Genomic DNA, 25231 nt, shown 5'->3' on the forward strand with positions numbered 1-25231 from the left:
CCGCGCTGGACCGAGGGCTGCTGAGGGAGCAGCTCACCATTCCAGGTGCCTGGTGGCCTCAGAGGCCGCAGTCCGCTCTGCAGAGTTTGGAGGCAGGATTGTCTGTGCCGCCTTGTAACCCTCTTTACCCGGACGACTAAAAGCCTGGGGAAAGCGACGATAGCCCAGCACCTGGTCAAGCCCAGTTTTCCTTTGTGCCCCTGGCGATAGACCCCATCCAGTGTCCAGCGCTCTGGTAGCACCCATTGGACTCTGCAAGAGGAACTGCAGATTGAAACGGCTGCAGACCCCAGTGGGGACAAATGTCAGGAACGAGGGTCCAGTGTGACCAGATAGTCTAGTTTTTCAAGGAAACGGATTTTTATGAAAATTTAACTTCCAAATGATGGGAACTGTTTTTTGGTTAGCATGGAAGCTGTAAGTGCGCACCTGGCGCCGTGAGGTGGGTGCGTCTCAGTGAACTGGGGGCTGCTCCTGGAATCTGACTCCTCTGCCCCTTTCTGGACAGACACGCGCGCGCACACACACACACACACACACACACACACACACACACACACAGGGCTCTTACATATGTGCATGCACAAACATACAGGTCTGTGCTCACAAACTCACATAGACACACACACACACACACACACACACACACACACCATGCCCTGCCCAGGAGAAATGGGTATCTTGCTCCAGTAAGTCAAGAGCCATCTCTGTACCCCAATTTGGGGGCAGTGGAAGGCAGGAAATGGCAGATGAGGGTCCAGGGGCCAGAAGCCGTTCCCCACCTCAGGCGTGGCTCTGGAGAAATGGGTGAGGGAATTCCCAGGCACTTCCTGAGCCCCCCCCCCCCAGGGAGACAAAGCTCCAAGCGGGTCTCAGCGCATGGGGCAGCCCGACCCACAGGACTTGGGGGTCAGCTCAGCGCGTCCTCAGGGGCCGAAAGGGACAGGCACACCCCCAACCCTTCCGCAAAGTGCCCCTGGCCCTTGGAAGGCGGCTGGCACCGGCCGACAGTGCAGGAGGCGACTGCCCACCAGGGTCCCGGCTGGGCTGGGCGGAGTGGCCGCCCGGAACTCCGAGGCCGGGGACTGTGGGGCGGCGGCGGCAGGGGGACCGGGATCCGGACGGACTTCCTGCTGGCCGCGTCCCCGTCGCCGCCCGGCCCCCGCCCCTGCCGGCTGCAGCATCCCTTCCTGGGGGAGGGTCGTCCGCTGGCCTCCCCCAGGTGACAGGGTGCCGGGGCGGCCACCGAGCCCGCGGGGCGCCGGTGCCAAGGTGGGCAGGCGGGGGCGGGGCCGGGGGCGGGGACCCCGTTCCTGGCGGGCAGCGCCCCGAGCTCCTGCCCTGCAGCTCCTCTGCCCGCCGCTGGTCCGGGGTGGCGGGAGATTCTGCCCCGAACCAGATGCAGCAGCCGTAGGGCGGAGGGCAGGGGCGGGGCACGGCCGGGTCGTGCCAGGGCTCGGGCTGGTGCCTGGGCAGAAATTTCTTTCTGATGGGGCCAGGGAGGTCTAGGGCACCCGCGGCAGGAAAGGTGTCCGGGAAACGTTTGCTGTTGCCGGCCAGAAGCCTGGAGTCCTCGAGTGCTTTTCTTTTCTCATTTCAATGTGAGGGGTGTTGGCGCCTTTGCTGCCCCGGCCCAAGTGCTGCTTGCGACCTCGAGGTGGCACCCAGCCCGTGTGGCGATGGGTACTTCCATGCTTCCATATCTGAAGCTGTGTGTGGAAGGGCTCTCTCTGCCCTCGGAGAAGCCAGTGTTGTCTCTCCAGCATGTTACTCTCTCCCTCCGTCCTCCCCTTCCAAAAACCTCCAGTAAAATCCCTAAATAAATAAATAAATAAATAAATTTGAGGGGTGGAAAAATTTAATTTGGGACTTGGGCCTCCCCCAGCTGTGCTCAGGGATCACCTGGTGTGTGGTGCTAGGGACCCGACCGGAGCCTGCTGTGTGCCAGGCAAGTGCTGGTGCGGCTCCATCCTACGGCCCTTCAGCCGTGCCTCCCGGCGCAGAGAGATGTCTGCGGGCAGCAGAGGTACATGGGCCGCCCGGGACCAGGGCGCCTTACCACAGGTATGTCGTGGGGGGGGGGGGGTGACTGCAGTGCCATGTAGCAGGGGAGGGGTTCCAGGGGGCGCCTGGGCCAGTGGTAGATTTGCACTCATGGGGGGCACAGGGCTGGTAGACAGGTTGAAGGGGGTGTTGGCGGGTGCTTTCTAGGGAACTGCTTGGCTTTGGTGAGTTCCAGAGGGATGGCCCAGAGGCTGCAGAGCAGGGACAGCCAGCAGTGACGTTTGCACTCAGGTTGGGGGACAGAGCCTGGACAGACGGTGGCACCTCATTCTCTGCCTCTGCACTGCCTGTGCCCTGCCGTGGCCTGGGCACCTGGAGCCCGGAGGAGGGTGCAGGGCAGGTGCTGGGCAGCCTGAGAGTGAGGAGGAAGAAGTTCGCCCTTTGGCTCTGAGTCCCCCGGAGTCAGCCACTTCCTCCACAGCCGTGACTCCTCCGCTCAGCTGCAGGGGTGATGCCTGCGCGCTCTGCGCTTAGCTGAGGACACTTGCCTGTCGCCTGTGCGGGAGCAGCGCCGCCCTTGGTTCTTTCCCTACGAGCCCAGCATTGGGGGGCCATGACTTCCCTGCAGACCCCAGTCCCTGTGCTGTGGGGTGAGGAGCTCCTGGGGGTGCTCCAGGGTGAGCTACTGGCTCCTGCAAGGCTTCTGAGGCTTGTGGGGTCCAGCGTGGCTCAGACTCGGTTTCCCCTTCCCGAGAGGGCTGGGGCTGAGGACTGCATGTGGCCTTGTGGGCTGAACCCAGGTGGGCAGCAGGCCTCGCTCTAGGGGCCTTTTTCTCTCATACCAACGCTGAGCTGGCTGCAGACACCTCAGGCCATACCAGGCCTCGCTGGTCTTCTAGAAATGAGGCCCCTTGGCTGTGTTTGTTCTTCATCTGTTCCCCTCTCGGTTGTGAGTGACCCTCATATGTCCACTCTTCCAGCCAGGATGGCCCTTAGCTGATGGCATGGCTAGACATGCAGGGGCAGGCAGGGGGATGGGCACGCTGCATGCCGTTTTCTCCTGTATTAACGATCTGCCTTGGGACCAGGGGCCTGGGCAGAGGGAATGCGGGAGACTCTGTGGCTTGCACTGGGGCGCTGGGGGAGGAGTCGTTCTCCCCCACATACACCTGATACCCCGGTGCTGTGTCCCCAGGCTGCAGGTGGTGGGCCACCTAGCCCGGAAAATCTCCCGGAGGGCGAGGAGCCAGGAGTCACCCCGGAGTCTCGGCTCATCAAGAACGAGCTGGAGGAGCTGCCCCCTGCACGAGTGTCGCAGGAGGAAGGGGCCCAGGGAGCACGGGGCTCCGAGGAGAAAGCCCCCTTCCTGCCCGGCGGAGGTGTGGGGGCCGGGGGCTGGTGGTGAGATCTGCATGGGGGTCCTGGGGGAGGTGGCACCCTGAGGACCTCTCTCCCCCTGCAGGCCCTGCGCTTTCCCGCCAGGGCAGGACCCAGGACCGGCAGATGGCTGCGGCTCTGCTCACCGCCTGGTCGCAGGTGGGTGTGGGGGTCGCGTATGGGGGGCCTGGCCCTGCTGCTGCATCTCCCTCACCGTGTCCCAACGCAGCCTCCCCTCTGCTTTCAGATGCCGGTGACCTTCGAGGATGTGGCGCTGTACCTGTCCCGGGAGGAGTGGGGGCGGCTGGACCACACGCAGCAGCGGCAGAGTGTGCTGGCCTTGGGTAATGACCACAGGCTCCCGGGCTCCGCTCGCTCTGGAACCTTCCTGGCGATGGCGGTGCCATGTCCCTGCTGGTCAGGAGCCATGAGCTGGTAGCCCACTGGGGCCGTGTGGTGTCAGCAGGTCGGGGATCTGTCTCAGGTCTCCAGCTGGCTGAGGACACACTCCTTTCAAAAGTAAAAAAGTTTGGGGGTGGGAGACATAGTATAGCGGCGGAAGGCACTTTGCCTGCATTCGTACAACCTGACCTTGACCCTGGCACCTCATAGGCTCCCCTGAACACCACTGGGGGGCACTTCTGAGTGTGCAGGATGTGACCCCAAAACCAAAGGAAATAAAAGATTTATTTAGAAAATAAAAGAGAGGGGACTGAGCGATAGTACAGGGGTAGGGCGTTTGCCTTGCACCCGGGGACCCCATATGGTCCTTGGAGCCCACCAGGAGTGTTCTGTGAACTCCGGAGTCAGCCCTGAGCACCACAGGGTGTGGCCCAAAAACAAAGGGAAAAAAAGAGAATTGCATGAAGAAATTAGGGCCTCGATAAAAATACTGAGTGCCCTGAACAAACACCATGAGCTCTTAGAACCTGTATTGCAAACTATAATGCATAAAAGGAAAAGGAGAGAGAGAGAGAGAGAGAGAGAGAGAGAGAGAGAGAGAGAGAGAGAGAGCAAGAAGGAAAGTTCCTTTTATAGAGGGAGGTTGGGGATAGGGGGTGAGGGGTTGGGGGATGGTGGTGGGAAATTTGCACTGGTGGAGGGATGGGCACTAGATCATTGTGTGACTGAAGTGCAATTATGAACAGCTTTGTAATGTTCTATCATGGATTCAAATTTAAAAAAATCTTAAATTTATTTTTATTTTTATTTTCCTTTTTTCTTGGGGGGGTCACACCTGGTGATGCAAGGGGTTACTCCTGGCTCTGCACTCAGGAGTTCTCCTGGCGGTGCTCAGGGGACCATATGGGTTGCTGGGAATTGAACCCGGGTCGGCTGCATGCAAGGCAAATGCCCTACCCGCTGTGCTATCTCTCCAGCCCCGTAAATTTATTTTTATTTTTTAATGTAGGAATACTGCTATTTATTCAGCCACTGATTAGCTGATTGAATTGGGCATGAACTCCACCTTACCTTTTTTTTTTCATTTTTTATAATTTTATGTTGAATCACCGTGAGAGCAGTTACAAAGCTTTCGGGTTTAAGTCTCGGTCATACAGTGAAACACCCGTACCTTCACCAGTGCCCATTCTCCACCACCAAAAACCCCAGTATACCCCCATCCCACCCTTCCCCCTACCTGTGGGGCAGATGGTTTCCACATTACTCTCTCTCTACTTTGATCACATTCAATATTTGACACCAGACCCACCATTATTATTTGGGATCTTATCCCAACACTCAGATCTGCTGAAAAGCAACAGCAGACAATTTGTTTTCTATTGCTGGTTAAGAATAACACATGATGTCGCATGGCTGCAGTAGTGGCCGCATGATTTTGAAATTCCGAAATTTTAACACTTAAATCTGGAGGGATTTTTGCCAAAATCTGCTGGGTTCCGAGATTTGTTCCTGAGTCTCTGGGATCATGGTCGTTAAGCAGCTTGATCAGGAACCAGAAATGGGCGGCGACTCAGGGTCTTATTGGGGTGGGGAGGAAAGGGCCGGCTCCACCCCCATCTCATGAGGCCCCGCGTGTCTCGTCACTGAGGGCCCAAACCTGACTGTCCAGTGGCCTCTGGAGGATTGTGGCCACTGAGCTGCCAAAGGGGAGCAGGCGGTAAAAAAGGTTTTTTTTTTTTTTTTTTTAAAAAAAAGAAGAAATCAGGGCCTACCCGAGGGATAGTATAGCAGGGAGGGCATTTGCCTTGTATGCAGCTGACCCAGGTTTGGTCACCGGCATCCCATATGCTCGAGTGTGACCTACACCCCAACACACCAAAATAAATGAATAAATAGATACATTCGGGGTTGGAGAGATATTACAGGGGGTTAGGACTCTGGCCTTATCTGTAGCTGATCTACCCCCAGTACCGCAATATGGTCCCCCAAGGCCTGCCAGGAATGATCCCTGAGTTTTGCAGGGTGTGGCTTAAAATCCAAAGCTCCAAGACCACATCCCAATCCCCCCCCCCAAATTTTGCACCCATGGCTGGGATATCACCTCACCATGGAGCACCTCCAGGTGATTCTGACTCACCTGGCTTGAGCAGCTTGGCGGGTGTCTCCCCAGGCTTGCCTTAAAGCCGAGGCCTCATGCTCATGTGGGCTGCATCCGTATGAGTGTGGGGGAACCCTGGGTAGGGGTCTGCCAGCGCGCCTACTTCTGTGGGTACAGACACTGGCCCTTCCACACTCTGCAGAGGGTGACACTAACTTATGGGCCTCCGGGGGTCCTGGCCTGTCCTGGCTTGTCCCTAAAATACCCTCCCTAATACCTCTTTCTCCAGGAACTCCGCAGATGGGCAGGGAGGAGCCCCTCCACTCCCCGGCCGCCCCTGAGGAGGCGAAGGCCGTCAGGAGTAGGGCAGGGGGCTCCCCGGAAGAGGAGAGGCTGCCCTGCTGGGCCTTGCCACAGACCGGGACGCCGGACACAGGCCGCCCTGAGGGACCCGGTGCCCCCGAGGGCTGCGGAGAGGCCCCCGATGGGGACACGGGCCGGAAGACGTACCGCTGTGATCAGTGCGGGAAGGCGTTCAGCTGGCACTCGCACCTGGTCACGCACCGGCGCACGCACACGGGCGAGAAGCCCTACGCGTGCACGGACTGTGGCAAGCGCTTCGGCCGCAGCTCACACCTGCTGCAGCACCAGATCATCCACACGGGCGAGAAGCCCTACACGTGCCGCGCCTGCTGGAAGAGCTTCAGCCACCACTCGACGCTCATCCAGCACCAGCGCATCCACACGGGCGAGAAGCCCTACGCGTGCGAGCGCTGCGCCAAGCGCTTCGCGCGCCGCTCGGACCTGGTCACGCACACGGGCACGCACACGGGCGCCAAGCCCCACCAGTGCCCCGCGTGCGGCAAGCGCTTCACGCAGAGCTCGGCGCTCGTCACGCACCAGCGCACGCACACGGGCGCCAAGCCCTACCCGTGCCCCGAGTGCGGCAAGTGCTTCAGCCAGCGCTCCAACCTCCTGGCGCACCAGCGCACGCACACGGGCGAGAAGCCCTACGCCTGCGCCGACTGCGGCCAGCGCTTCAGCCACAGCTCGCACCTCACGGCGCACCAGCGCACGCACCGCGGCGTGCGGCCCTACTCGTGCCCGCGCTGCGCCAAGAGCTTCAGCCGCCGCTCCAACCTGCACCGGCACGAGAAGACCCACGGCGCGGGGCCCAAGGCGCTGGCCGTGCTGGTGCTGGGCGCCGCCCCCGCCCCCACCTGAGGAGCGGGGCGGGATGGGCAGGAGCACTGGGCTGGGGGGAGGCGGGGAAGGGGGCGGGGAGGGGGCGAGGGGAGGGCCCCGGCTCTCTGGCTGCTGATTAAAGGCCCTGGAAGTCGTGCCTCTGGCTGGCTGTCTCCTGTGACCCGGCTTGAGGCCCATAGCCGGGCGGCAGCGCCCTAAATGTACAGGCAAAGTCATCCACCACCCAGGAAGCAGTGTGTCCTCAGCAGCTGCCTGGCACGGTCATCCCGTGGGCACTGTGCCCCTAGGACAGGTCCACAGGGGCCTGCCCCTCCCTGCCTTTCCCCTGGGAAAGTTTGCTCTCATCGTCTGCTGCCCACCCCACTCTTATCCCAGGCCCAGGGGCTGGGTTTCGCGATGGACTCTGTCACCAGGGAGGCGTCCTCACTCCCACGGGTCACCACCCCGGGTTCCTTTGGAGGTCGCTCCCAGCTCCCCGGCAACTTCTCACCTCCGGTGTCTTACCAATTTGTCTATAACTTGTCCCCCAGATACCTGGCTGACTGCTTGGGTCTTGGTTTCCTTTTGGGAGGCAACACCCAAGTGCTGGGGGTTGCTCCCCGGGGTGATTGGGGGGATCATGCCATGCTGGGAATTGACATTTGTCCCACGATCGAGAACCTTGCCCCAGTTCCTGGTTCGACCTGTCGTCTCCATCTCCTCTTCTTGCCTTTTTATTCCCAGGAGGTGGCAGGATGTGGTTCATTCTACCTTTCAAAGTTTTTTATTTGTATTTTACATTCTGCATTTATCCTGAGTTGCAGTTTTGAAGGTAACAGATTGAAACCAAAAACAAATGCGGGATGTGGGGTGAAGACCCTGACCTGTAGCGGTGGGGCTGTGGTTGCTCCGTGCTCCTGAGAGTCCAGTGGCTGGAGCAGGAGGTCCAGGAACCAAGAATAGCAGCCGTAGTGACCTGTTATAGTCACGGCTGGTCCCTGAGCAACTGCTCAGCCAGGCCCGGGGCCAGTGTGTCTCCTTTCTCCATGATGGAGCAGTGGGTTTGACTGAGAAGGTCCAATAACCTAGTCAAACTGGACAACAGGGCGCCGGCTTTGAGAATCTGGCTTCTTATGTAAAGACAGTTGTTATGCACCGCTAAGAGACCCTCTAGCGTGTGCTACTCTGAGGCAGGTCATCCTGGAGCAAAACAGTGGGCCTGACCTTCAGGGGTACAGGGCTTAGCTGGGCAGTGGGGGGCTGAGCACTGAGGCTGCTGAATGGCCCCAGATAGAGCTTGGTGGCGTCTGGGGTTACTGGTCACGTTAATGACTTTCCCAAAGATGTGAGAGACAGTTTCTCCCTGAGTCTCCAGGATGGGAATCGTTCACTCAAGAGAAATGGGTTTTTCCTGTGTGTCAGGGAGAGGACACTCGAGAAGCGCACTCATGCTTGCAGATGAGGCGAGACTGCAAAGGTTTGGAAGCCACACCTCGGGACTGTCCTGCATGGTGGAACGCTCGTTGGCCCAGTGGCTGTCGCTTTGATCACAGTTCCTTGGGCTGAAGTGCCAGCCCAGCACCTCAGGACTGGAGCCCCTCAGGCTGTCACCCTTGGGTGAGCCTGGAAAGCCCCGAAAGGCTTTGCTTTCTGAGGAGCTCAGGAACTGCTGCTCCTGGCCGAGGGCAGTAGGGTGTGACCCCAAGGCTTCTGTCCACCCTTTCCTGGGCTGCACCCAGAGACCTCAGGTCCCGGAGGGGCCTGGCCGGAACATTTCCCCCACAGGGGGAAACATTTTAAATAAGAGTTTGGTGGTGTGCGAAATATCTGACAAGAGCCACTAAACTGTGGAGGTCGCTTGGATGTGCCGTGGAGCGTCAGGAAGGGGACGCAGGGCTTGGGGGGCTCAGGGGTGTGGCACAGGAGTGGGCTTAAACCCCCCCCGGGATTTTCGGTCCCTCCGGAGCTGCCCGCCGCCTCCGCGTGGCTGCGCAGTTCATGGGACCCCACAGTGCGCAACGCTGGGAACCCGCGGCACGTGCGAGGCCTTAGAACACGGAGCTCCCACAGGGACCGCCCTCCTCTGACGCCAGCCAATTAGGACTCGGGAGGGGTTAACGCAGGCAAGACGGACCAATCGCGACGGGCACCTGTCCCGGGTGCCGCCTCTTCCCCCACACCCCTGGGTTTTGGAACGTTCGCTTTTCCTAGGTCCCTTGCAGAAGCAAAGGACAACCTGGAATCTGACCTGGGTCAGTTCCTGCGTCGAACCTTCCGTCAGAGGCGACCTCAGAACTGCCACCAAGCCTCCCGCCGTCCTAGAGAGGGTGCGGGCCGAGGGCAGAGCCGCTTTGCACACCCAGGGAAATGTCTGGTGGCTGAGGCGGAGACCTGGGAATGGACCAGGCGCTAGTCACATTCGGTCCCTGGCGGGGCCTGAGGTCTAAGACAGATTCTGGTCTGAGGGACAATTAAATGAAGGACGCTAATTTCAAGTAGAGACAAGCGGCAGGAAGGAAAGAACAGGTGGGAGAGAATGTCAGGAACCTGATTTTCAGAGAAGCGCCCTTGAGGACGGGGCTATTAAAGAGATTTGAAGAATGACTGGAAAGTTTTTTTTTTCTTTTTTTTTTTTGGTCACACCCGACGATGCACAGGGGTTACTCCTGGCTCTGCACACAGGAATTATTCCTGGCAGTGCTCAGGGGACCCTATGGGATGCTGGAAATTGAACGGGGGTTGGCCACATGCAAGGCAAACGCCCTACCCGCTGTGCTATCTCTCCAGCCCCATGACTGGAAACAGTTTAAGAAGAATTGGGGAAAAGTACCTTCCAAGTGGGTACTTGGAGTGATAGTACAGCAGGTAGGGCGTTTGCCTTGCACGCAGCTGACCCTGGTTTGATTCTCAGCATCCCATAGGGTCCCCCGAGCACCACCGGGAGTAATTCCTGAGTACAGAGCCAGTAGTAACCCCTATGTATCGCTGGGTGTGACCCAAAAAGAACAACAAAAAAAGTACCTTCCAAGCAAGGGGAGGGGAGCAGAATGGAGGCCCCGCAGTCAGGAAGCTGTTCCCGGGGCAGAAGTAAAATCCTTGGTGAAAGAGAGAGGGAAGAGGAATGGGGCGGAAGTAGTATCCAGTGAAGGGCCAGGACCTCAGGTTTCTCCTCTGTGTCTTGTAGAAGGGGAAGAGCTAGAGGTTATCTTAGTAAATCTGATATTGCAAAATGAAATTTCTGTAGAAAATAAAGAGCCCTCAGATTGCAGGTGGCTGACCCAGGTTCGATTTCCAGCATCCCATATGGTCCCACAAATACCGCCAGGAGTAATTCCTGAGTGCATGAGCCAGGAGAAACTCCTGTGCAATGCCGGGTGTGACCTCCCCCCCCAAAAAAAAGCAAAAAAAAAAAAAGCCCTCAGAATTTAATGAAGAGGGCTGGAGCAATGGCACAGTGGGTGGGGCGTTTGCCTTGCAAGCAGTCACATGCGGCCAACCCGGGTTCGATTCCCAGCATCCCATATGGTCCTCTGAGTACCACCAGGAATAATTCCTGAGTGCAGAGCTAGGAGTAACCCCTGAGCATCGCCGGGTGTGACCCCCCAAAAAAACCCCAAAAAACCCCAAACAAAAAAATAATTTAATGAAGAAGGCAAATTCTGAGTACCCCATACTCTATAAATTACAAAAATAGATATTTTTACGTACCTAATGAAAAAGCTCGGTAAGCAGATATATGTGGTTGTAAGCGGCCCATCGCTCTCTAGCACACCACTGTCTCACTTGGCCTTCGAAGAATCTGGAAATATTTGCTTTCTTTTTTTTCTTTGTGGGGAGGTGGGGGGCACACCCAACAGGGCTTACTTCTGCCTCTGCGACCAGGAGTCACTTCTGGGTGGGCTCCGGGGACAATATGGGGTGCCAGGGAGAGAATCCTGTGTAAGGCAAGTGTACCTACCTATCTCTCTAGCCCCTACCTTTACTCTATTTTTATGTTTATTGAGCTTTTGGGTCACTGACTCTGCACTCAGGAATCAAACCTGGCTGTGCTTGGGGTGGGATTCAATCTATGGGATGCCACAGATTGAACCCGGGTGGGGCACATGCAAGGCAAACGTCCTACACATCTGTGGGTGTGCCAGACGTTAACTGGACTCTCTACTTACCTTTTTGTCCAGCATGGACCTATTAAACTTTTGTTAACACCGTTGATGTTAATCTTTGCCAGTAGAGGGCGTTTGAAGAACACGGTAAACTCAGAGCTAGAAAAAGCGATTTTCAAGTTCCTTCTTTTCTGGGGCCAATAGATAATGGAGTTCGAGTGAAAGAGTGGGCAAATGGAGCGGGAAGGGAGCACATATTTCAGCAGTTCAGGACAGTCCAGGCTCATGCTCTCCAGCAATTTTTGCATCAGCAAATTTTTTTTGTTCCTTTTTGATTTTTGGGCCACACCAGGCGGTGTTCAGGGTTTTACTCCTGGCTCTGTGCTCAGGGATCGCTCCTGGCGATGCTCAAAGAACTACATGGGGTGCCAGAGATCTAACCAAGGTCGGTCGCGTGCATGACAAGAGCCCTACTTGCTGTACTTTCGTTCCGGTCCCCTTCAGCCGATTTCTCTCTGTCTCTTCCCACTAGGCGTTCTCGGCGGCCCCGTCTCTCCCCTAGTGGCCAGAGAAGTACGAAAAACGTAGGAGAAGCCGAGTAGGCGGAGGGCCTCGAGAGCCCAGATGCAGACCCCAGCCCGTGACGGGCACGGCGTCTCTACCTTCGATTGGCTAGCCCTAAGAACGCTCTCTGCTCATTGGCCACTTGTCAGTGAGGGGGCGTGCCCACCAGACGAAAGGCCCCCTGGGAGGTGTAGTTTCGAGCGCCTACCGTGCGCATGCGCCGCGCCTTCCCGGCGAGCTCCGCGATGACTTCCGGCGCCGATACCTGAAGGCGGCTCTGGGAACGCTGGGGCAGCTGTGGCTGTGGGCGGCGTGTCCGTTCGGGGGCGGGGACCGGCGACGCGAGCCGCTGGGCTCCGAGGTGGAGCGCGGGGCGGCTGCCCCGAGGCGGAGGCCGCAGGGGCCGCTGTGGGCCGGGAAGTTCCTGAGGGGCCCGGGGCGCCGCCGCGCCCTGGGGTCCCGGCGCGGACGGCCCGCACCCTGCCTGTGCGCCGCCGCGCGCCTCCCGCCCGGCGACCCGGTGAGTCCCGGCCCTGTCAGCCGCGAGCGGAGCGCGGCCCTGCCGGGGGGTCGAGACCGTGAGGAAAGTGGGCGGGCGTCGGCGGCCTGGGCCGGCACAGGCGCACCCGGCCCCGCCGCGTTGCTGTGGGGGCTTCTTCCCCGGGAAGGTGGGAGCGGCCGCGGAGGGCGGGGTCCCCTGAGCACGCTGCGAGGGGCCCGTGTTTGTTTTCCGCGGGCTTCGGGTTCGAGCCCCTGCCCACCCTGATAACGACGGTTTGTGGTGCAAGCACCGCGACTGACGCCCCAGCCGTCCCCTTTTCTGGACCGATGCAGGGTGGTGCTGCGGTGTCATCCAGCCCCCTGTTCACGGGAGGAAGACTCCGGGTGCCGTCGGCCCGCCCTGCCGACAGCCCCAGTGCCGGATGGGTTTTGGAATTTAGAAGTTACTGAGTGTGAGAAAAAGAATACAGTGCGCGTGTGGTCTGTGGAGCAACTGAGCCAGAGGAACCAGGGCCGACACTCAGGCATCCAAGGGCTCAGTAGCTCAGTTCAGATTGTTTATTGACATGTAGCATACACTCAGGAATGTTCACTGTAGCTACAGCTTGTAGAATTGGGGCGATAGGGCTTGGGTGACACCTAGGTTTGAGGTGGCTCTGCACCAACCCTTTGAGCTATATCCTGACTCCGACATGAAGAATTTTTTTTTTGGTATTTTTGGTCCACACCTGGTGGTGTTCAGGGCTTAAACTCCTGGCTCTGAGCTCAGGGAGCTGAGGTTTCAGGCGCCGATCCCTCCCGAAGGTTGTGCACTGGCAGCAACCAGCCACTGCTGGTGGCTGACCCAGTCAGTAGCGGGTAGCTGGGATTTAAACCCTCCTGGGGTTTAAGGGACCAGATGTAGTGCCAGAGGTTGGTGTGCAAGGCAAATCCTATAGTATCTCTGGCCCTACAGCTTGAAGTTTTGGAAACTTATCTATGTTAATATTTTTGTGTTGCGATAACATTTACACCCAAAGGAATAAAAGATTTAAAATACAGGGGCTGGAGAGATCATACATCTGGTATGGCTTGTGAGCTTGTCACCTTGCACACAGCTGACAAGGGTCCCCAGAACTCCCTGTGGTCCCCTGAGACCACCAGCAGTAATCTGTGAGTGCAGAGCCAGGAGTAAGCTTTGAGCACACTGGGTGTGGCCACCCCCTAATTTTAAAAATATAGTTGACTTTTGATCTGGAGGGTTGGAGCAACCCCACCTCCCCAAGCAGTTGAAAATCTACCTGTAACTTGACTTTGTTTGTTTGGGGGCCACGTCCAGTGATGCTCAGGGCTGACTCCTGGCTCTGTACTTAGGGATCATCCCTTGTGGGGCTTCGGAGACCATACATAGTGCTGGGCATCCAATCTGGGTCAGTTCTTCGCAAGGCATGTGCCCTACTGACTCTGCTATTGCTCCAGCCCCTGTAACTTGGTTTTTGTCAGGAGTTTTGGGGTCACATCTAGTGGTGCTCAGGTTTTGCTCAGGAGTGATCCCTTGTGGTCCTTGGGTCCAATGCAGTGCTGGGGGTTGAATGCAGTGGGATGCAAGGTAAGTGCCTTAACCCCTGAATTGTCGCTCCTAACTTTTCTTTTCATAGATGGGGAGAATCAAGCCCAGTAAACTTTTGACTAGCTGTAACTTTTGACTCCCCCAAAACTTCTACAGAACTTGGTCTCAGGCTGGAAAGAGAGACAGCAGGTAAGGCACTTGCCTTGCACATGGCCAGTCTGGGGTGGATCCCTGGGCATGAACAGAGCCAGATTGGCTCCCAGATACACCAGGACCCTCATTCTCAAGTTCCTCATGCTTAGCTCTCACGAGGGCTTTCCCAGCTACCTGTTGTTGACTGGGCCAGCCACCAGCCGTTGCTGGTTGCTACCAGTGCACAACCTGCAGGAGGAATTGGCACCTGAAACTGTGTTATTCGGGAGCGCTGCATGCATGCCCACGGGCCGATGGTGAAAACCTGGGGGTCTTCTATGAGAACTGAGGGGTGGGGCGTGAACTAGGTACTGCTGAGCAGTCGGGATCTCCCCCCCAAGCTGGGGTTTGCCCAGGGCTTCTTCCTGTTTGCTCTTTCCCCAGGAGGCTGCTCAGACTCGTGTGTGCAGATGCGGACTCCGACACCACAGGAGTGCCCTGTGGGAGACTGAGGGGCTGTTCCTGGCCCAGCTGGAGGCTGATCCCATCTGCCTGAGCCACAGGCCAGGGGCATGGCAGCGCCCCTAGAGCCTCAGGACCAGGCCCTTGGAGAAGGACTTCTGATCGTGAAGGTAGAAGACTCCTCCTGGGAGCAGGACTCTGCCCTGCCCGAGGATGCCAGGGAGGCCCAGGAGGTCGAGTCCTGCCGCCAGCGCTTCCGGCACTTCTGCTACCAGCATGCCAGTGGGCCCCATGAGGCCTTCAGCCAGCTCTGGGAGTTGTGCTGCCGCTGGCTGCGGCCCGAGCAGCGCACCAAGGAGCAGATGCTGGAGCTGCTGGTGCTGGAGCAGTTCCTGAGCGCGCTGCCCAGGGAGCTGCAGGCCCGGGTGCGCGAGCAGCAGCCCCAGAGCGGTGAGGAGGCTGTGGCCCTGGTGGAGGAGCTACAGAAGCCACCAGGGGGAGCCCGGCTGCAGGTGAGGGGGCCTCGGGTATGCGGGCGGGCACTCGTCCTAGCTGCTGAGAGGGTAGGCCTGGCCTGACCCTGGTTGGCTTGGCCGCCTGTGGGGTTCTGCCCCCAACTCAGCCCCGGGGCTCCATGGCTCCCGCCTTCCCCAGGGGACTGTGCCTGGGTGTGTCCCGTGGGCCTTCCCTGAGGGCCGTGTCCTGTGTCTCCTTCCCAGGGACTAAGCCATCGCCCTTTGTGCGCTCGGTGCTGATGAGCATGTTGTGGTCCCTGCACAGGACGTGCCCTCCCAGGAGGTGGAGTCCGAGGCTTCGGTGCTGGGAGCCCAGGCCAAGGGGCCTCCCCCGATGGTGGGGGCGCAGGGCCAGCCTGGCCCCGGGGAGCAGCACAGCCCTGATGGTGAGTGAGCCGAGTCGCACTGCCTTTAGGCCTGGCCCTTGGGAGCAGGAGCGGTGCCTCTGGTCTGGGGGTCCTGGGGGTGCGGGTACGGGGTCTAGTTTGGGCTCTTCCTTTCCCGCAGCTCAGCGTCCTGCTTTTCTTAAAGAGGGGAGTCCCGGAGACGCCAGGGACACTGGCTTTGCCCCGGGGGTGCACGTGAGTTACAGTCCCTTTGTCCCCCAGAAACCCCCAGAAATCCTCAGTGGGCCTGGCGGCTCCCCAAGGCCTCTTCCTGGTCCTGCCGCTGCTGCTCTCTCTCTCCCCAGCCTGGGTGGCCTGAGCCTGGCTTTGTCACCTCTTCCAGGGACTCGTGACCTTTGGAGACATTCCCTTCTACTTCTCCCGGGAAGAATGGAGGTGCCTGGACCCTGCGCGGAGGGACCTCTTCTGGGACATAAAGCGGCAGAACTCCCAGAACATCTTCCAGGGTAAGAAGAGCCCCAGAGCCTGGAGGAGCAGCGGGAGGGGGCGGAGGCCACGCCCACGTCCGCCCGCCGGACCCTTGTTTTCCTGCCGTCTCGGCTCGCTGCTCCTGTCCCTTTGCTTGGCTGAGCCAGTGTTATCAGAAGGCCCCAGTCTCAGCGCCCACCGCATCTCGGGGACACTGAGGCACAGCAGCTGGTCACGAGGCCTGGCCAGTATCAGGCCCCCTGCATGCCAGACCCCAAGGGGTGTCGGGGTTTCTCCCTAGCCTGATCCAGAACCCTGTTTCCGGGAGCAGGGCGTTGGCCGATTCAGCCTTCCTGGACGCGCCTCAGCTTTTGAATGTGGGTGCTGAGGCAGGGGGTGGGGAGTACGCACTGGTGGAGCCCACCCCCGCTGCGTCTCAGCTGGCTTGCCGTCTTGCCCCCTATGGAAGAGGACGCTGGCAGGACAGTGTCCAGCAGCCAAGGCTCTGGCCCTTTCTGCTCACCAGCCGCCTCCTTTGGGCCGGCAGGTTTGGGGCGCCAGAGTCGGAACGAGAGGCCCCGGCTGGAGGAGGCGGGGCCCACGCGCCTGGGCCGGGCAGGCGACCTGGGCGACGACACCAGAGACGGGCCTGGGTCGTGGCGCTCGGAGGAGGAGGAGGAGTCGGCCGAGGCCTGGGCTAGGCCGGGGGCGGCGGGGGCGCGGGCGGCGGGCGCTCGGCGGGGACACACGGAGAAGCCGCACAGCTGCGACCAGTGCGGGAAGCGCTTCCGCTGGGGCTCGGACCTGGCGCGCCACCAGCGCACGCACACGGGCGAAAAGCCGCACAAGTGCCAGGCGTGCGACAAGAGCTTCCGCAGCTCGTCAGACCTGGTGCGGCACCAGGGCGTGCACACGGGCCAGAAGCCCTTCTCCTGCGCCCAGTGCGGCAAGAGCTTCAGCCGCAGCGCCTACCTGGCCAGCCACCAGCGCATCCACACAGGCGAGAAGCCGTTCGGCTGCAGCGACTGCGGCAAGAGCTTCTCGCTGCGCTCCTACCTGCTGGACCACCGGCGCGTGCACACGGGCGAGCGGCCCTTCGGCTGCGGCGAGTGCGACAAGAGCTTCAAGCAGCGTGCGCACCTCATCGCGCACCAGAGCCTGCACGCCAAGACGGCGCAGCCCGTGGGCTGAGAGCGCCCCCAGCGGCCTCTGCCGCGCTCCCTCCCGCCTGCTTGCCGGGCCGGTCCTGCTCCTGCTTCCTGAAGCCCCAGCAGCTCTGGCCACGGAAACTCGGTTGCAGGAAGTGGGGGCTAGGAACCTGGTTGCCTGGTTTGCTCTGGGGCGCTGTTCTGAGGGTAGGGACAGACCTTGATTCCCCCTGCCCGGGCTCTGACAGGATAGTCACTGCCCATGACAGTCTGCCCTGCCTGGGGGCCCACGCCTTACACCTCCAGCGGGGGCTAGGAGGGCACTGTGGTACTTAACACTAGCATCTATCAGCACTTGGCTAGCACTGCACCCTGGAGACTGCTGGCCCCAGGTGCACATGCAGCGCCTCTTGAAGTCGGAATAAAGGTGGAAACTTCCTCCCAGGTCGTCTGTTTCTGTAGGGGTTGCTGGGTGGACACCCTCGGGTCACTGCCCCTTGGTCTCCTGCTGGCCTGGGACACCGTGGTCACCAAGCAGAGCCTTATTCCTAGCTTCCAGGTCAGCTGGGCACAAGGGCAGCCCTGAGCCTTGGGCTCCTCACCCTCTGCCATCCTGTGCATGCCCTGTGTATGGGCCCTTGGATGGGATGACCACGGGTGGGGCCCCAGCAGTTGTGGGCTCTATTCCAGCTCGGACCACCTGACTGTTCTCAGCCCTTCCAGGCCCCTCGTAGCTGGCTTCCTGCCCATCACCCCAAGGTCACCGCCTTGTCCCAGCCTCCCAGATGGAGCAAACAGGGTCTCACCAAGGACGGTGACTTATCTTGTGACTTGTGTCTTGGGTATCGCCCAGATCCAGGGGACCAGGTGTTCGGCTACAGTGCATGAGCGTGCCCTTTGAGGAACAGGCCAGCCCGTTGGCGCTGGTGGCCATCATGAATGAAGCACTGGGCCGGAACAAGATCAGATAGGGGTGGCCAGAGCTAAGAATAGGACTGGGCACACGCTCCTGGCTCAGGTGGGGGTGTGACAGTGCCAGGAAGGGATCTGTGGGGACAAGAGCATTGGGTCACAGGCCCCCGGGGCCCGGGGGAGGGCAGAGTTCAGCTTAGCTCATAAATTGCAGATAGGACTGGGCCTGGGGAGAGGGCAAGGGTCAGGCCCCATCTGCAGGGGAGCTGGGGCTGGGAGAGCCTCCCTGGGTCCATGGCTTTCCTGGTCGCCGGGACCTTGCAGGCAGCTGCACAGGTGGTGGACTCGCAGGACAGCCTGGGGAGAAAGGTAATGGGAGGCCCTGCCGTGGGTCCTGGCTCCCCACCCCCAGCCCAGCCCAGCCCTGGCCTTGTCTCTGCAGGGGAAGTACAGCCTGCAGGGCCCCAGGGCGGCCCTGCTGCTCAGCAGTCCTGGGGTGCCGGCCGGGATCCCCCAGCTCCTGGAGGATGCCTTCCGAGCGCTTGGCTTCCACAGCTGCCGGAGGAGGGAGGCCGAGGCGCAGGTGAGCCTGGGGCGGGGCCCGCACCCTCCCTGCCCACTCCCCGACTCAGGCTCACCGTCTCGCCCATTCCAGGCTTTCCTGGGGGAGCTGGCGGGGTTCCGGGAGCAGCTGGATGCCCAAGGTCGCCCCGTGGGCTGTGCCCTGGTGGCCGTGGTGGCTCCCGCAGGGCAGCTGCAGCAACCGCAATCGCTGGCTTGGGAGCTGAGCTACTCTACTGCCCTGCGGGGCTGTCCCAAGGTCCTGCTGCTGCTGTCCAGCACTCCTGGGGGTGAGTGGGCCTGACCAGGGTGCAGGGCTAGGGGCAGAGGCCCCCCAAGTTCTCCAGCCCCATATGCTACTCTGCCCCCAGCACCCCTGCAACCTGGCGCCTTCCCCAGCATCCTAGCCGAGCTGTGTGGCCTCACCCCTCAGCTGCCTCTGCTGCGGCTCCTCACAGAGGTGGGTCCGCCTGGGGTCCTGGGTGGGGTGAGGGGTCCGGCTGTGCCCCCACTGTGGCTGTCCTTGGTGAGGCCCCGTTTGCTCCATCTGGGAGGCTGGGACAAGGCGGTGACCTTGGAGTGATGGTCCACACCCCCTCCTACCACTCCGTGCACACTGTGATGTGGGTGAGATCATCAGGTCTGTTCTCGTGCCCAGAGACTAAGGTGGGCAGAGATAGCACAGGGTCCAGCGGTGAGGGGATCCCTGCCAGGCACTCCTTGGAACACACCTGCCCGTGTGGGTTGGGGTGGGACGTCTTCATCAGGGGAGGCCCTTCACCATGACCCCAGCTGAGTGGCCCCAGGTCTCACCCCCTTTTTCCTCCTTTATTCTCCCTCCACTGACCCCAGTGAGGTTCCAGCAGGGCCCCCTCAGTGGAGCGACCCCTAAGGTTTTTCTGCCTTCCAGGTCTTCTTGAGGGTGACTGAGGCATCCCCGGGGGCCACCAGCTGTCCTGTGCTCCGGAGCTCTTTGCGGGGGTCACTGTGTCTGCAGGAGGTGGAGCCCTGGAAGCCAGAGGTGAAGGGTCTGCCGAGTGCAGCCATGGGCTCGGGGATGAGAGGACATGGAGCTGGGGGTCCTGTCCCCGCCCCCACTGAACAAGCTGCACCCCTCTGCAGCCAGAAGGCCTTGGGGTCCGGTACGAGCTGGCAGGAGCCAGGGCTGCCCTCATCGTGGCGGTGGTGCGGGGCCGGCCTGGGGCCTGGTGTGATGTGGAGGCACTAAGGGGTCTGTGCCAGGCCCTGGGCTTCCAGACCACTGTGAGGACAGACGCCACAGCACAGGTGAGGGCCTCAGATCTGGTGGCACTGCAGGAAGGACAGACACATCCTGGTCCAGCCTGTGCTCGCTGCCGTGACCTCTTCCCTGCCCCTGGCTCCCGGCACCCTCAGACTCTCTGAGTCTCAGGCTCCTTCCCTGCCCTCACCGCCTTCCCGGCCGAGAATTGGCACAGACATGGCCCTGACCCCTCCAGGGGTGTCCTGTGCCTGCCGGGCAGCCTTCCTTTGGAGGCCACTTGGCTGGGGTGCAGGAGGCAGCGCTCGGCCCCTCCCCAGGCTTTCCAGGAGGAGCTGGCCAGGTTCCGGGAGCAGCTGGACTCCGGCAGGGGCACTGTGAGCTGCGCCCTTGTGGCCCTCATGGCCCATGGTGGGCCTGGGGGGCAACTGCACGGCGCCGATGGGCAAGCAGTGCAGCACGAGGCGCTGGTGCAGGAGCTGAGCCGCTGCTGGGCCCTGCGGGGCCGCCCCAAGATCTTCCTTCTTCAGGCCTGCCGTGGGGGTGAGCGGGGCGTCCCCCAGATTATCTGCACCTCCTCTAGGAGACTTTAGCCCCCATCCTTACCCCGATACATCTGGGAACGTGGGTCCTTGACCCTTGGTACTTGGAACTCACTCAGGGAAGTTTCTGGCTCCAAGGTCGGGTCTGCATGCCTGCAGGCACCCCAAGGCATCTGCCTGTGCCTTCCTCCCCAGGGCACAGAGATGCCGGTGTGGGGCGTCCAGCTCTCTCTCGGTTTTGGCGCTGGCTGCGAGCACCGCCAGTCACCCCATCGCACGCTGACATCCTTCAGGTCTATGCCAGTGCCCAAGGTGGGTTGGGAGGTTGGAGCAATAGTATGGCGGGGAGGGAACTTGCCTTGCACATCACCAACCTGGGTTTGATCCCTGGCACCCTCTCTGACCCCCAAGCCCCACCAGGGGTGATCCCTGAGTACAAAGATAGCAATAAGCCCTGAGCACTGCCAGGCGAGGCCAAAAACCAAAAACAACACAGCACCCAAAGTGGATTGGGCCGCTTCTGCCACCCTGGCTCAGGCAGGCTTGAGGGAGCCGCCCTGGCATATTTCTAGGGCTCTGGCGTGGGGTGCCACTGGCACCCCATGGTCTGGGCCAAGATGATGGAAGAGGCTTCCCAAAGGAAGTGCAAGGCCCTCGGAGCCCAGGGCCCCTTCCCCTCTCGGAGTTACTGAGCCAGCTGGAGGTGGGAAGCTGGCAGGCAGCCAGGCTGAGTCACGCTCCTTTGTCCTTCCTGCCCATGGCCCTGAGCCAGGTTAGGGAAGGTTGGGTCAGTGGGGCTGCTGGTCTCCCTTGCAGGCATGTCCTCTGGGGATCCTGCTCCCTGGAGCTATGAGCAGGCAGACATCCTGACAGCCTACGCAGCTGCGGAGGGTAAGGAGTCCTCTTCAGGTCTCACTTGTTGGTGGGCGCCTGCGCGCCTGGGACACGGGGCCCACCTGCACCTGTGTGGAGTGCCAGCCTTCCCTGTTCACCTTCCCTCGCTCGTCGCTGACAGCAGTAGTGAAAGTGGCCAGGGGGTGGGGGAGTGGGGAGCTGCTCCCACACCCTTTTCTCCAGGCTGATCTGGGGGCACAGTCTGTCTCCGGGCTCTGCCCAGGGCTTGGCACAAAGGCCCATGTGCGTGTTCAGTGGGAAATCCATCCCAACAAACACCTGACATCCATATGCTTGATGCATATCAAGCAACAGCTCGTTCTCTAGCAAGAAGCCTCTCTTCCTGGGCTTTGTGTTCTGGAGTCTTTGTCAGCCTGTCCCCTATTCCACCAACCACAGGCCCCTGGGGCTGTGAAGGCAGCGGGTGGGAGCAGGGGGAGAGACTGGGATCTGAAACCCTGGCCTGGTCTCCCTCCTAGGTCATGTAGCCTACCGGGACGAGAGCGGCTCAGACTTTATCCAGACGCTGGTGGAAGTCATCAGGGCGGAGCCCCAGAGAGAGCTTCTGGAACTTCTAACTGAGGTGTGCTGGGAACCAGCGGCTGGCCCAGGAGCACCTCACCCCAGTCCTGGTGTTCTGGCCATTTCCTCTTGGCCGGGGTGTGAGGGAGAGGTCAGCCCCCAGGGGAGCAGTCACAGGTATCACTGACCACAGTCTCATGCCAGCTAGGCCGCCATGTAGGGCTCTGCAGCCCAAGACGCTTCTTTGTAGAGCGGAAGGAGCCTGGTTCTCAAGGGGGGGGGGGGGGTCTGGCAGGACTTGCCATCTGGTTGCATGAACGGGGGGCACCTTTGGCAAAGTGGGGAGCATCAGACAGGAGCAGAGGGCTTTGCTACCCTCTAGAAGATGGCAAGGCAGCCTTCAAAGATGCCCTTTCCACCCCCTGGCTCAGGGCTGTGCCTGGCTTGCCAGGCTGGGAGCCCTGGGCACAGGCTGCTTGTGGCCTTGGCAGGTCAACCGGAGGGTGTGCGAGCTGGAAGTGCTGGGACCTGACTGCGACGAGCCCCGCAAGGCCTGCCTGGAGATCCGCAGCTCGCTGCGCCGCGGGCTCCACTTGCAGCCCTGAGCGCCCGCTGCCCGCCCGCGCCTTCGTCGATTCCCCGCCCCGTCCTCGGTGGCCCGCGTCTGTGAGCGGGACGACCTCGGTTCAGCGGGCAGTAAACGGTGGTGGACGATGGCCGCACGCGAGGGGGCGCCCGCTCTCCCCAGGGCGCTTCCAGGATGTGCCGCAGTGCACGGGGCGAGAACGCACCACGAGCCGGGATGAAGGTCCTGGGGCGGCCCCGGACGGAAGGCGTCCAGGCCACGGGCTTCTCGGGGTCCACGTCACCTTCCAGTACTGCAAAGGGTCTTTGACGTCAAGGCGGCGGCCAGAGCCCCGTGTGGGGCAGCGAACAGCAGATCCAGGACTCACGGGTCGGGCGGGGCAGAGGCGGCGCAATCGGAATCGAACTCGCGGCCACCCGCCGGCCCCGTGTCGGCCTCGGTCCCGCCCATCCCAGCCCGAGGGGCGGGACTACGCCTTACTCGGAGCATGCGCGTCTTGGACGGCGCGCAAGCGCTTCAACAAGCTTTATGGGAAACATGGCGCAACTGTTCCCCGCGGGGCCGCGTGGCCTAATGGATAAGGCGTCTGATTCCGGATCAGAAGATTGAGGGTTCGAGTCCCTTCGTGGTCGTTGCTGGGCGTTTTTTTTTTTAAATTTTTTTTCTCCTTTATGCGGGCTGTAGACCTTTGGGTCGTGCCAGACTCTCGCACGCCTCAGCTCCTGGCAGGACTGCACCTGCGTGGCCCCGCGGCCCTGTAGGAACCAGCGCCGCAGGACCGGCGAGGGGACTGCTGCGGGGGAGGTCGGCGGACTGGAGGTGTTCTGGGGAGGGGGCATCGGGGCACAGGGGCATTGAACAGTGAAACAGAGCCTTGAGGTGAGACCCAGTGGGAACACAGGGAGGATGCACCTTGCCGTGAGGGTACCCATAGCGCTTCCTAACGACTGAAGTGTTCTGTGTATGTCCTTAGCACATACTGTGCCTCCTAATCAAAATGCGAGGAACTCTAGTAGGTGTGTTTGATTTCAGGCGACGACAACGAACCCTTACGTAACAGAGATGTGGATTTAAACATCTGAATACAGAGCGTATGTCCTGGATGGAGAGGTCGCTCCGCCCAGGAGACCCTGCCGAGCCAAGCTGGTTGCGGGAGGGTCTTAACTCCACGGAGGGAACCTTTTGAAGACGGGGAAGCACCATCGCGGCGATTCTGGGGTCCTTGTCTCGGTGGGATGGGGTCCCCCCGAGAGCGGGAGGCTGTAACAGGGCGAAGAGTGCTGCAACGCAAACGTTTGTTCGCTGCTAGCAGGAGCAGAGGGTGGGCTCAGCAGATGGGGGGTCCTGCCCCCTCCGCAGGCAGCGCGGGGGGCCCGGGACCAAAAACAGCTCTCAGCTGCAGGCTCGCCCGGGAGCCACCCGACGGACAAGAGACTGAATCCAGACGGCAGCAGGTCTCCTTGTCTGCCCCGGTGGCCTAATGGATAAGGCATTGGCCTCCTAAGCCAGGGATTGTGGGTTCGAGTCCCACCCGGGGTACAAAGGGTTGAGTTTTAAAAATCAAACTACCCAGTATGAAGAAACAGTTTGGAGGTGACAATTGTGGGGACGTTCTTTTTGTCATAAAGTGAAATAAAGTGGAACTGCTCATTCTGCAAGATGAGGAGCTAGAATGATTCACCTTTGTAACAGTGTTCATTGTATGACTATTGCTCCTACCGCTGACACAGTGGTTCAAACTGGAATCCCAGTAGCATGGGTTGGCTCCTGCCTTGCTGGGAAACATTGTTTCCAACGAATAAAGCCTCACAAGTTTCTTTACTTGCACAGTGGTAGCGGTTGAGGTAAGAAAGGTGGACTGAAGGCCACAAAACTGCCTCCCTTGCAATATAGTTACTAGAAAAAATATTTTAATTTACTATTAAAAAATCCTGTTTTGATTAAACATCCCGATTTAATTAAACTCCCACATTTATAGCAAAAACAAACAAAAACATGCCATGCCTGGGCTGGAGGGAGAAGTAATGTCCAGTGTGTTCTGCAAGGCAGTAAAGTCACTAGGAAGAAAACAGGGTGTGGGCGCGGGTCCTCCAGTTAAGGGAGATGGACACCCGTCCAGGCCTTAGCGCCGCTCTTCAAGCTGTCACAGTACAGCGAGGACACGATCCAGCTGCAAAACATGTGACACCAAAACGCACGCCCAACGTGGGGCTCGAACCCACGACCCTGAGATTAAGAGTCTCATGCTCTACCGACTGAGCTAGCCGGGCGGGTGACAGCGGGCGTGCGGATAGGTTCCCTGCAGCACTGCTAGCTCGGGGCGCCTTTCCTCAGAAGCCCCTGGAGCTGGCCGTTAAGGCGCGACAGAGCCTGTTCTCGGGCTCCAATTTCCGGCGCCGACCACCTCCCCGGCCACGCTAACTGTCGCTCTAGCTCCCGAAGCGGCTTGAGGTCACTGGGGCGACGCACCGAGTGGTCGGGCGGCCAGCACGCCCCCTCGCCGTTTCCGGAATCGAAACCGAAACTTCCCCCGGCGACTGTGCAGCGGCCGGGAGCGGAGCCGGGAGTGCAGGCCTCCAAGGGCCCACGTCACGGGATGCTTACAAGCCGGCTCGTTGGTCTAGGGGTATGATTCTCGCTTTGGGTGCGAGAGGTCCCGGGTTCAAATCCCGGACGAGCCCTGTTTTATTTTTTTCTTTTCCCCAACACTCTGGCACCTATGGTGTCTGGGTGTAGTGTCGCCGGCTGCGGTCGGCGCCCCCAGGCCTCTCGGACCCACGCGACATTGCCCCGCTGCGGGCGCTGCGACCCTCCGGAGCGGGGGTGGGAACCGCGCCTGCGCCTCCGAGACCCGGGGATGGGGGTGATCCTGCAGCTTGGGCCGGGCGTGTTTTTGCCGCTGGGGTGCAGAAGATGACGTCCGTACTCCGGCGAGGCCCCGTTTCCAAACGTCTTTTGTGTGGGGGTGTGGCTAAGCGGCACAGCACGCTTTGCCAGGGCGCCGTGTGCGTCCTGCTCCTGTCGCCCCGGGCCGCTCGGCCCTGCACCCCGTAATGCTGGCTCCGCTTCAGACACCTGGATTCTTCCTGGAGGGCTGCCAGAGGGTCCTCTACTTCCAA

At 60.4% G+C, this 25231-nt stretch overlaps 4 protein-coding genes and 4 non-coding genes across 10 annotated transcripts; 7 read left to right on the plus strand and 1 right to left on the minus strand.

Moving 5' to 3' along the window:
• The first annotated feature begins 1992 nt into the window (after window positions 1-1992).
• On the plus strand, window positions 1993-7122 carry ZNF205 (zinc finger protein 205). Its single transcript, XM_056135000.1, has 5 exons — window positions 1993-2064; window positions 3200-3383; window positions 3467-3540; window positions 3629-3725; window positions 6171-7122. The coding sequence occupies exons 1-5, from the start codon at window positions 2008-2010 to the stop codon at window positions 7103-7105; spliced, it is 1347 nt and encodes a 448-aa protein (XP_055990975.1). The 5' UTR covers window positions 1993-2007; the 3' UTR covers window positions 7106-7122.
• A 4875-nt stretch (window positions 7123-11997) lies between these two features.
• ZNF213 (zinc finger protein 213) lies at window positions 11998-17266 on the plus strand. Of its 3 annotated transcripts, XM_056134998.1 has the most exons (7): window positions 11998-12253; window positions 13872-13972; window positions 14360-14889; window positions 15158-15278; window positions 15400-15473; window positions 15622-15745; window positions 16255-17263. In XM_056134998.1, the coding sequence occupies exons 3-7, from the start codon at window positions 14488-14490 to the stop codon at window positions 16896-16898; spliced, it is 1365 nt and encodes a 454-aa protein (XP_055990973.1). In that variant the 5' UTR covers window positions 11998-12253; window positions 13872-13972; window positions 14360-14487; the 3' UTR covers window positions 16899-17263. The 3 variants fall into 3 exon arrangements, with proteins under 3 accessions (XP_055990973.1, XP_055990974.1, XP_055990972.1); XM_056134999.1 differs by lacking the exons at window positions 11998-12253; window positions 13872-13972 and having other exon boundaries at window positions 14317-14889; window positions 15424-15473; window positions 16255-17266; XM_056134997.1 differs by lacking the exons at window positions 11998-12253; window positions 13872-13972 and having other exon boundaries at window positions 14319-14889.
• A 795-nt stretch (window positions 17267-18061) lies between these two features.
• Window positions 18062-19732, plus strand: LOC130042875 (uncharacterized). The gene is made up of 6 exons (XM_056135120.1): window positions 18062-18136; window positions 18210-18350; window positions 18423-18618; window positions 18700-18788; window positions 19239-19349; window positions 19451-19732. The coding sequence occupies exons 1-6, from the start codon at window positions 18062-18064 to the stop codon at window positions 19730-19732; spliced, it is 894 nt and encodes a 297-aa protein (XP_055991095.1).
• Window positions 19733-19907: 175 nt separating this feature from the next.
• On the plus strand, window positions 19908-22156 carry LOC130042812 (putative caspase-16). The gene is made up of 5 exons (XM_056135016.1): window positions 19908-20111; window positions 20306-20422; window positions 20927-21001; window positions 21484-21587; window positions 22018-22156. The coding sequence occupies exons 1-5, from the start codon at window positions 19970-19972 to the stop codon at window positions 22129-22131; spliced, it is 552 nt and encodes a 183-aa protein (XP_055990991.1). The 5' UTR covers window positions 19908-19969; the 3' UTR covers window positions 22132-22156.
• A 515-nt stretch (window positions 22157-22671) lies between these two features.
• Window positions 22672-22744, plus strand: TRNAR-CCG (transfer RNA arginine (anticodon CCG)). The gene has a single exon. It is a non-coding gene; the product is annotated as a tRNA-Arg (tRNA).
• Window positions 22745-23578: 834 nt separating this feature from the next.
• Window positions 23579-23651, plus strand: TRNAR-CCU (transfer RNA arginine (anticodon CCU)). The gene has a single exon. It is a non-coding gene; the product is annotated as a tRNA-Arg (tRNA).
• A 658-nt stretch (window positions 23652-24309) lies between these two features.
• TRNAK-CUU (transfer RNA lysine (anticodon CUU)) lies at window positions 24310-24382 on the minus strand. Its single transcript has one exon. It is a non-coding gene; the product is annotated as a tRNA-Lys (tRNA).
• Window positions 24383-24721: 339 nt separating this feature from the next.
• TRNAP-UGG (transfer RNA proline (anticodon UGG)) lies at window positions 24722-24793 on the plus strand. Its single transcript has one exon. It is a non-coding gene; the product is annotated as a tRNA-Pro (tRNA).
• The last annotated feature ends 438 nt before the right edge of the window (window positions 24794-25231 follow it).

Source organism: Sorex fumeus, unplaced genomic scaffold (genome assembly GCF_029834395.1).
Source record: "Sorex fumeus unplaced genomic scaffold, SorFum_2.1 ptg000110l, whole genome shotgun sequence".
In the NCBI taxonomy this organism is placed as follows: domain Eukaryota; kingdom Metazoa; phylum Chordata; class Mammalia; order Eulipotyphla; family Soricidae; genus Sorex; species Sorex fumeus.

What these genes read in the sequence shown, in the direction of transcription:
- ZNF213 (XM_056134998.1), top strand. Translation starts at nt 14,488, where the DNA reads ATGGCAGCGCCCCTAGAGCCTCAGGACCAGGCCCTTGGAGAAGGACTT. An exon ending in GGAGCAGCACAGCCCTGATG is followed by an intron (nt 15,279 to 15,399) that starts GTGAGTGAGCCG and finishes CCTTTCCCGCAG; the next exon opens with CTCAGCGTCCTGCTTTTCTT. An exon ending in GCTTTGCCCCGGGGGTGCAC is followed by an intron (nt 15,474 to 15,621) that starts GTGAGTTACAGT and finishes CACCTCTTCCAG; the next exon opens with GGACTCGTGACCTTTGGAGA.
- LOC130042812 (XM_056135016.1), top strand. Translation starts at nt 19,970, where the DNA reads ATGGCCCATGGTGGGCCTGGGGGGCAACTGCACGGCGCCGATGGGCAA. An exon ending in GGTCTATGCCAGTGCCCAAG is followed by an intron (nt 20,423 to 20,926) that starts GTGGGTTGGGAG and finishes TCTCCCTTGCAG; the next exon opens with GCATGTCCTCTGGGGATCCT. An exon ending in TTCTGGAACTTCTAACTGAG is followed by an intron (nt 21,588 to 22,017) that starts GTGTGCTGGGAA and finishes TGGCCTTGGCAG; the next exon opens with GTCAACCGGAGGGTGTGCGA.
- ZNF205 (XM_056135000.1), top strand. Translation starts at nt 2,008, where the DNA reads ATGTCTGCGGGCAGCAGAGGTACATGGGCCGCCCGGGACCAGGGCGCC. An exon ending in TGCTCACCGCCTGGTCGCAG is followed by an intron (nt 3,541 to 3,628) that starts GTGGGTGTGGGG and finishes CTCTGCTTTCAG; the next exon opens with ATGCCGGTGACCTTCGAGGA. An exon ending in GCAGAGTGTGCTGGCCTTGG is followed by an intron (nt 3,726 to 6,170) that starts GTAATGACCACA and finishes CTCTTTCTCCAG; the next exon opens with GAACTCCGCAGATGGGCAGG.
- LOC130042875 (XM_056135120.1), top strand. Translation starts at nt 18,062, where the DNA reads ATGGCTTTCCTGGTCGCCGGGACCTTGCAGGCAGCTGCACAGGTGGTG. An exon ending in GGAGGGAGGCCGAGGCGCAG is followed by an intron (nt 18,351 to 18,422) that starts GTGAGCCTGGGG and finishes CGCCCATTCCAG; the next exon opens with GCTTTCCTGGGGGAGCTGGC. An exon ending in GCTGTCCAGCACTCCTGGGG is followed by an intron (nt 18,619 to 18,699) that starts GTGAGTGGGCCT and finishes CTCTGCCCCCAG; the next exon opens with CACCCCTGCAACCTGGCGCC.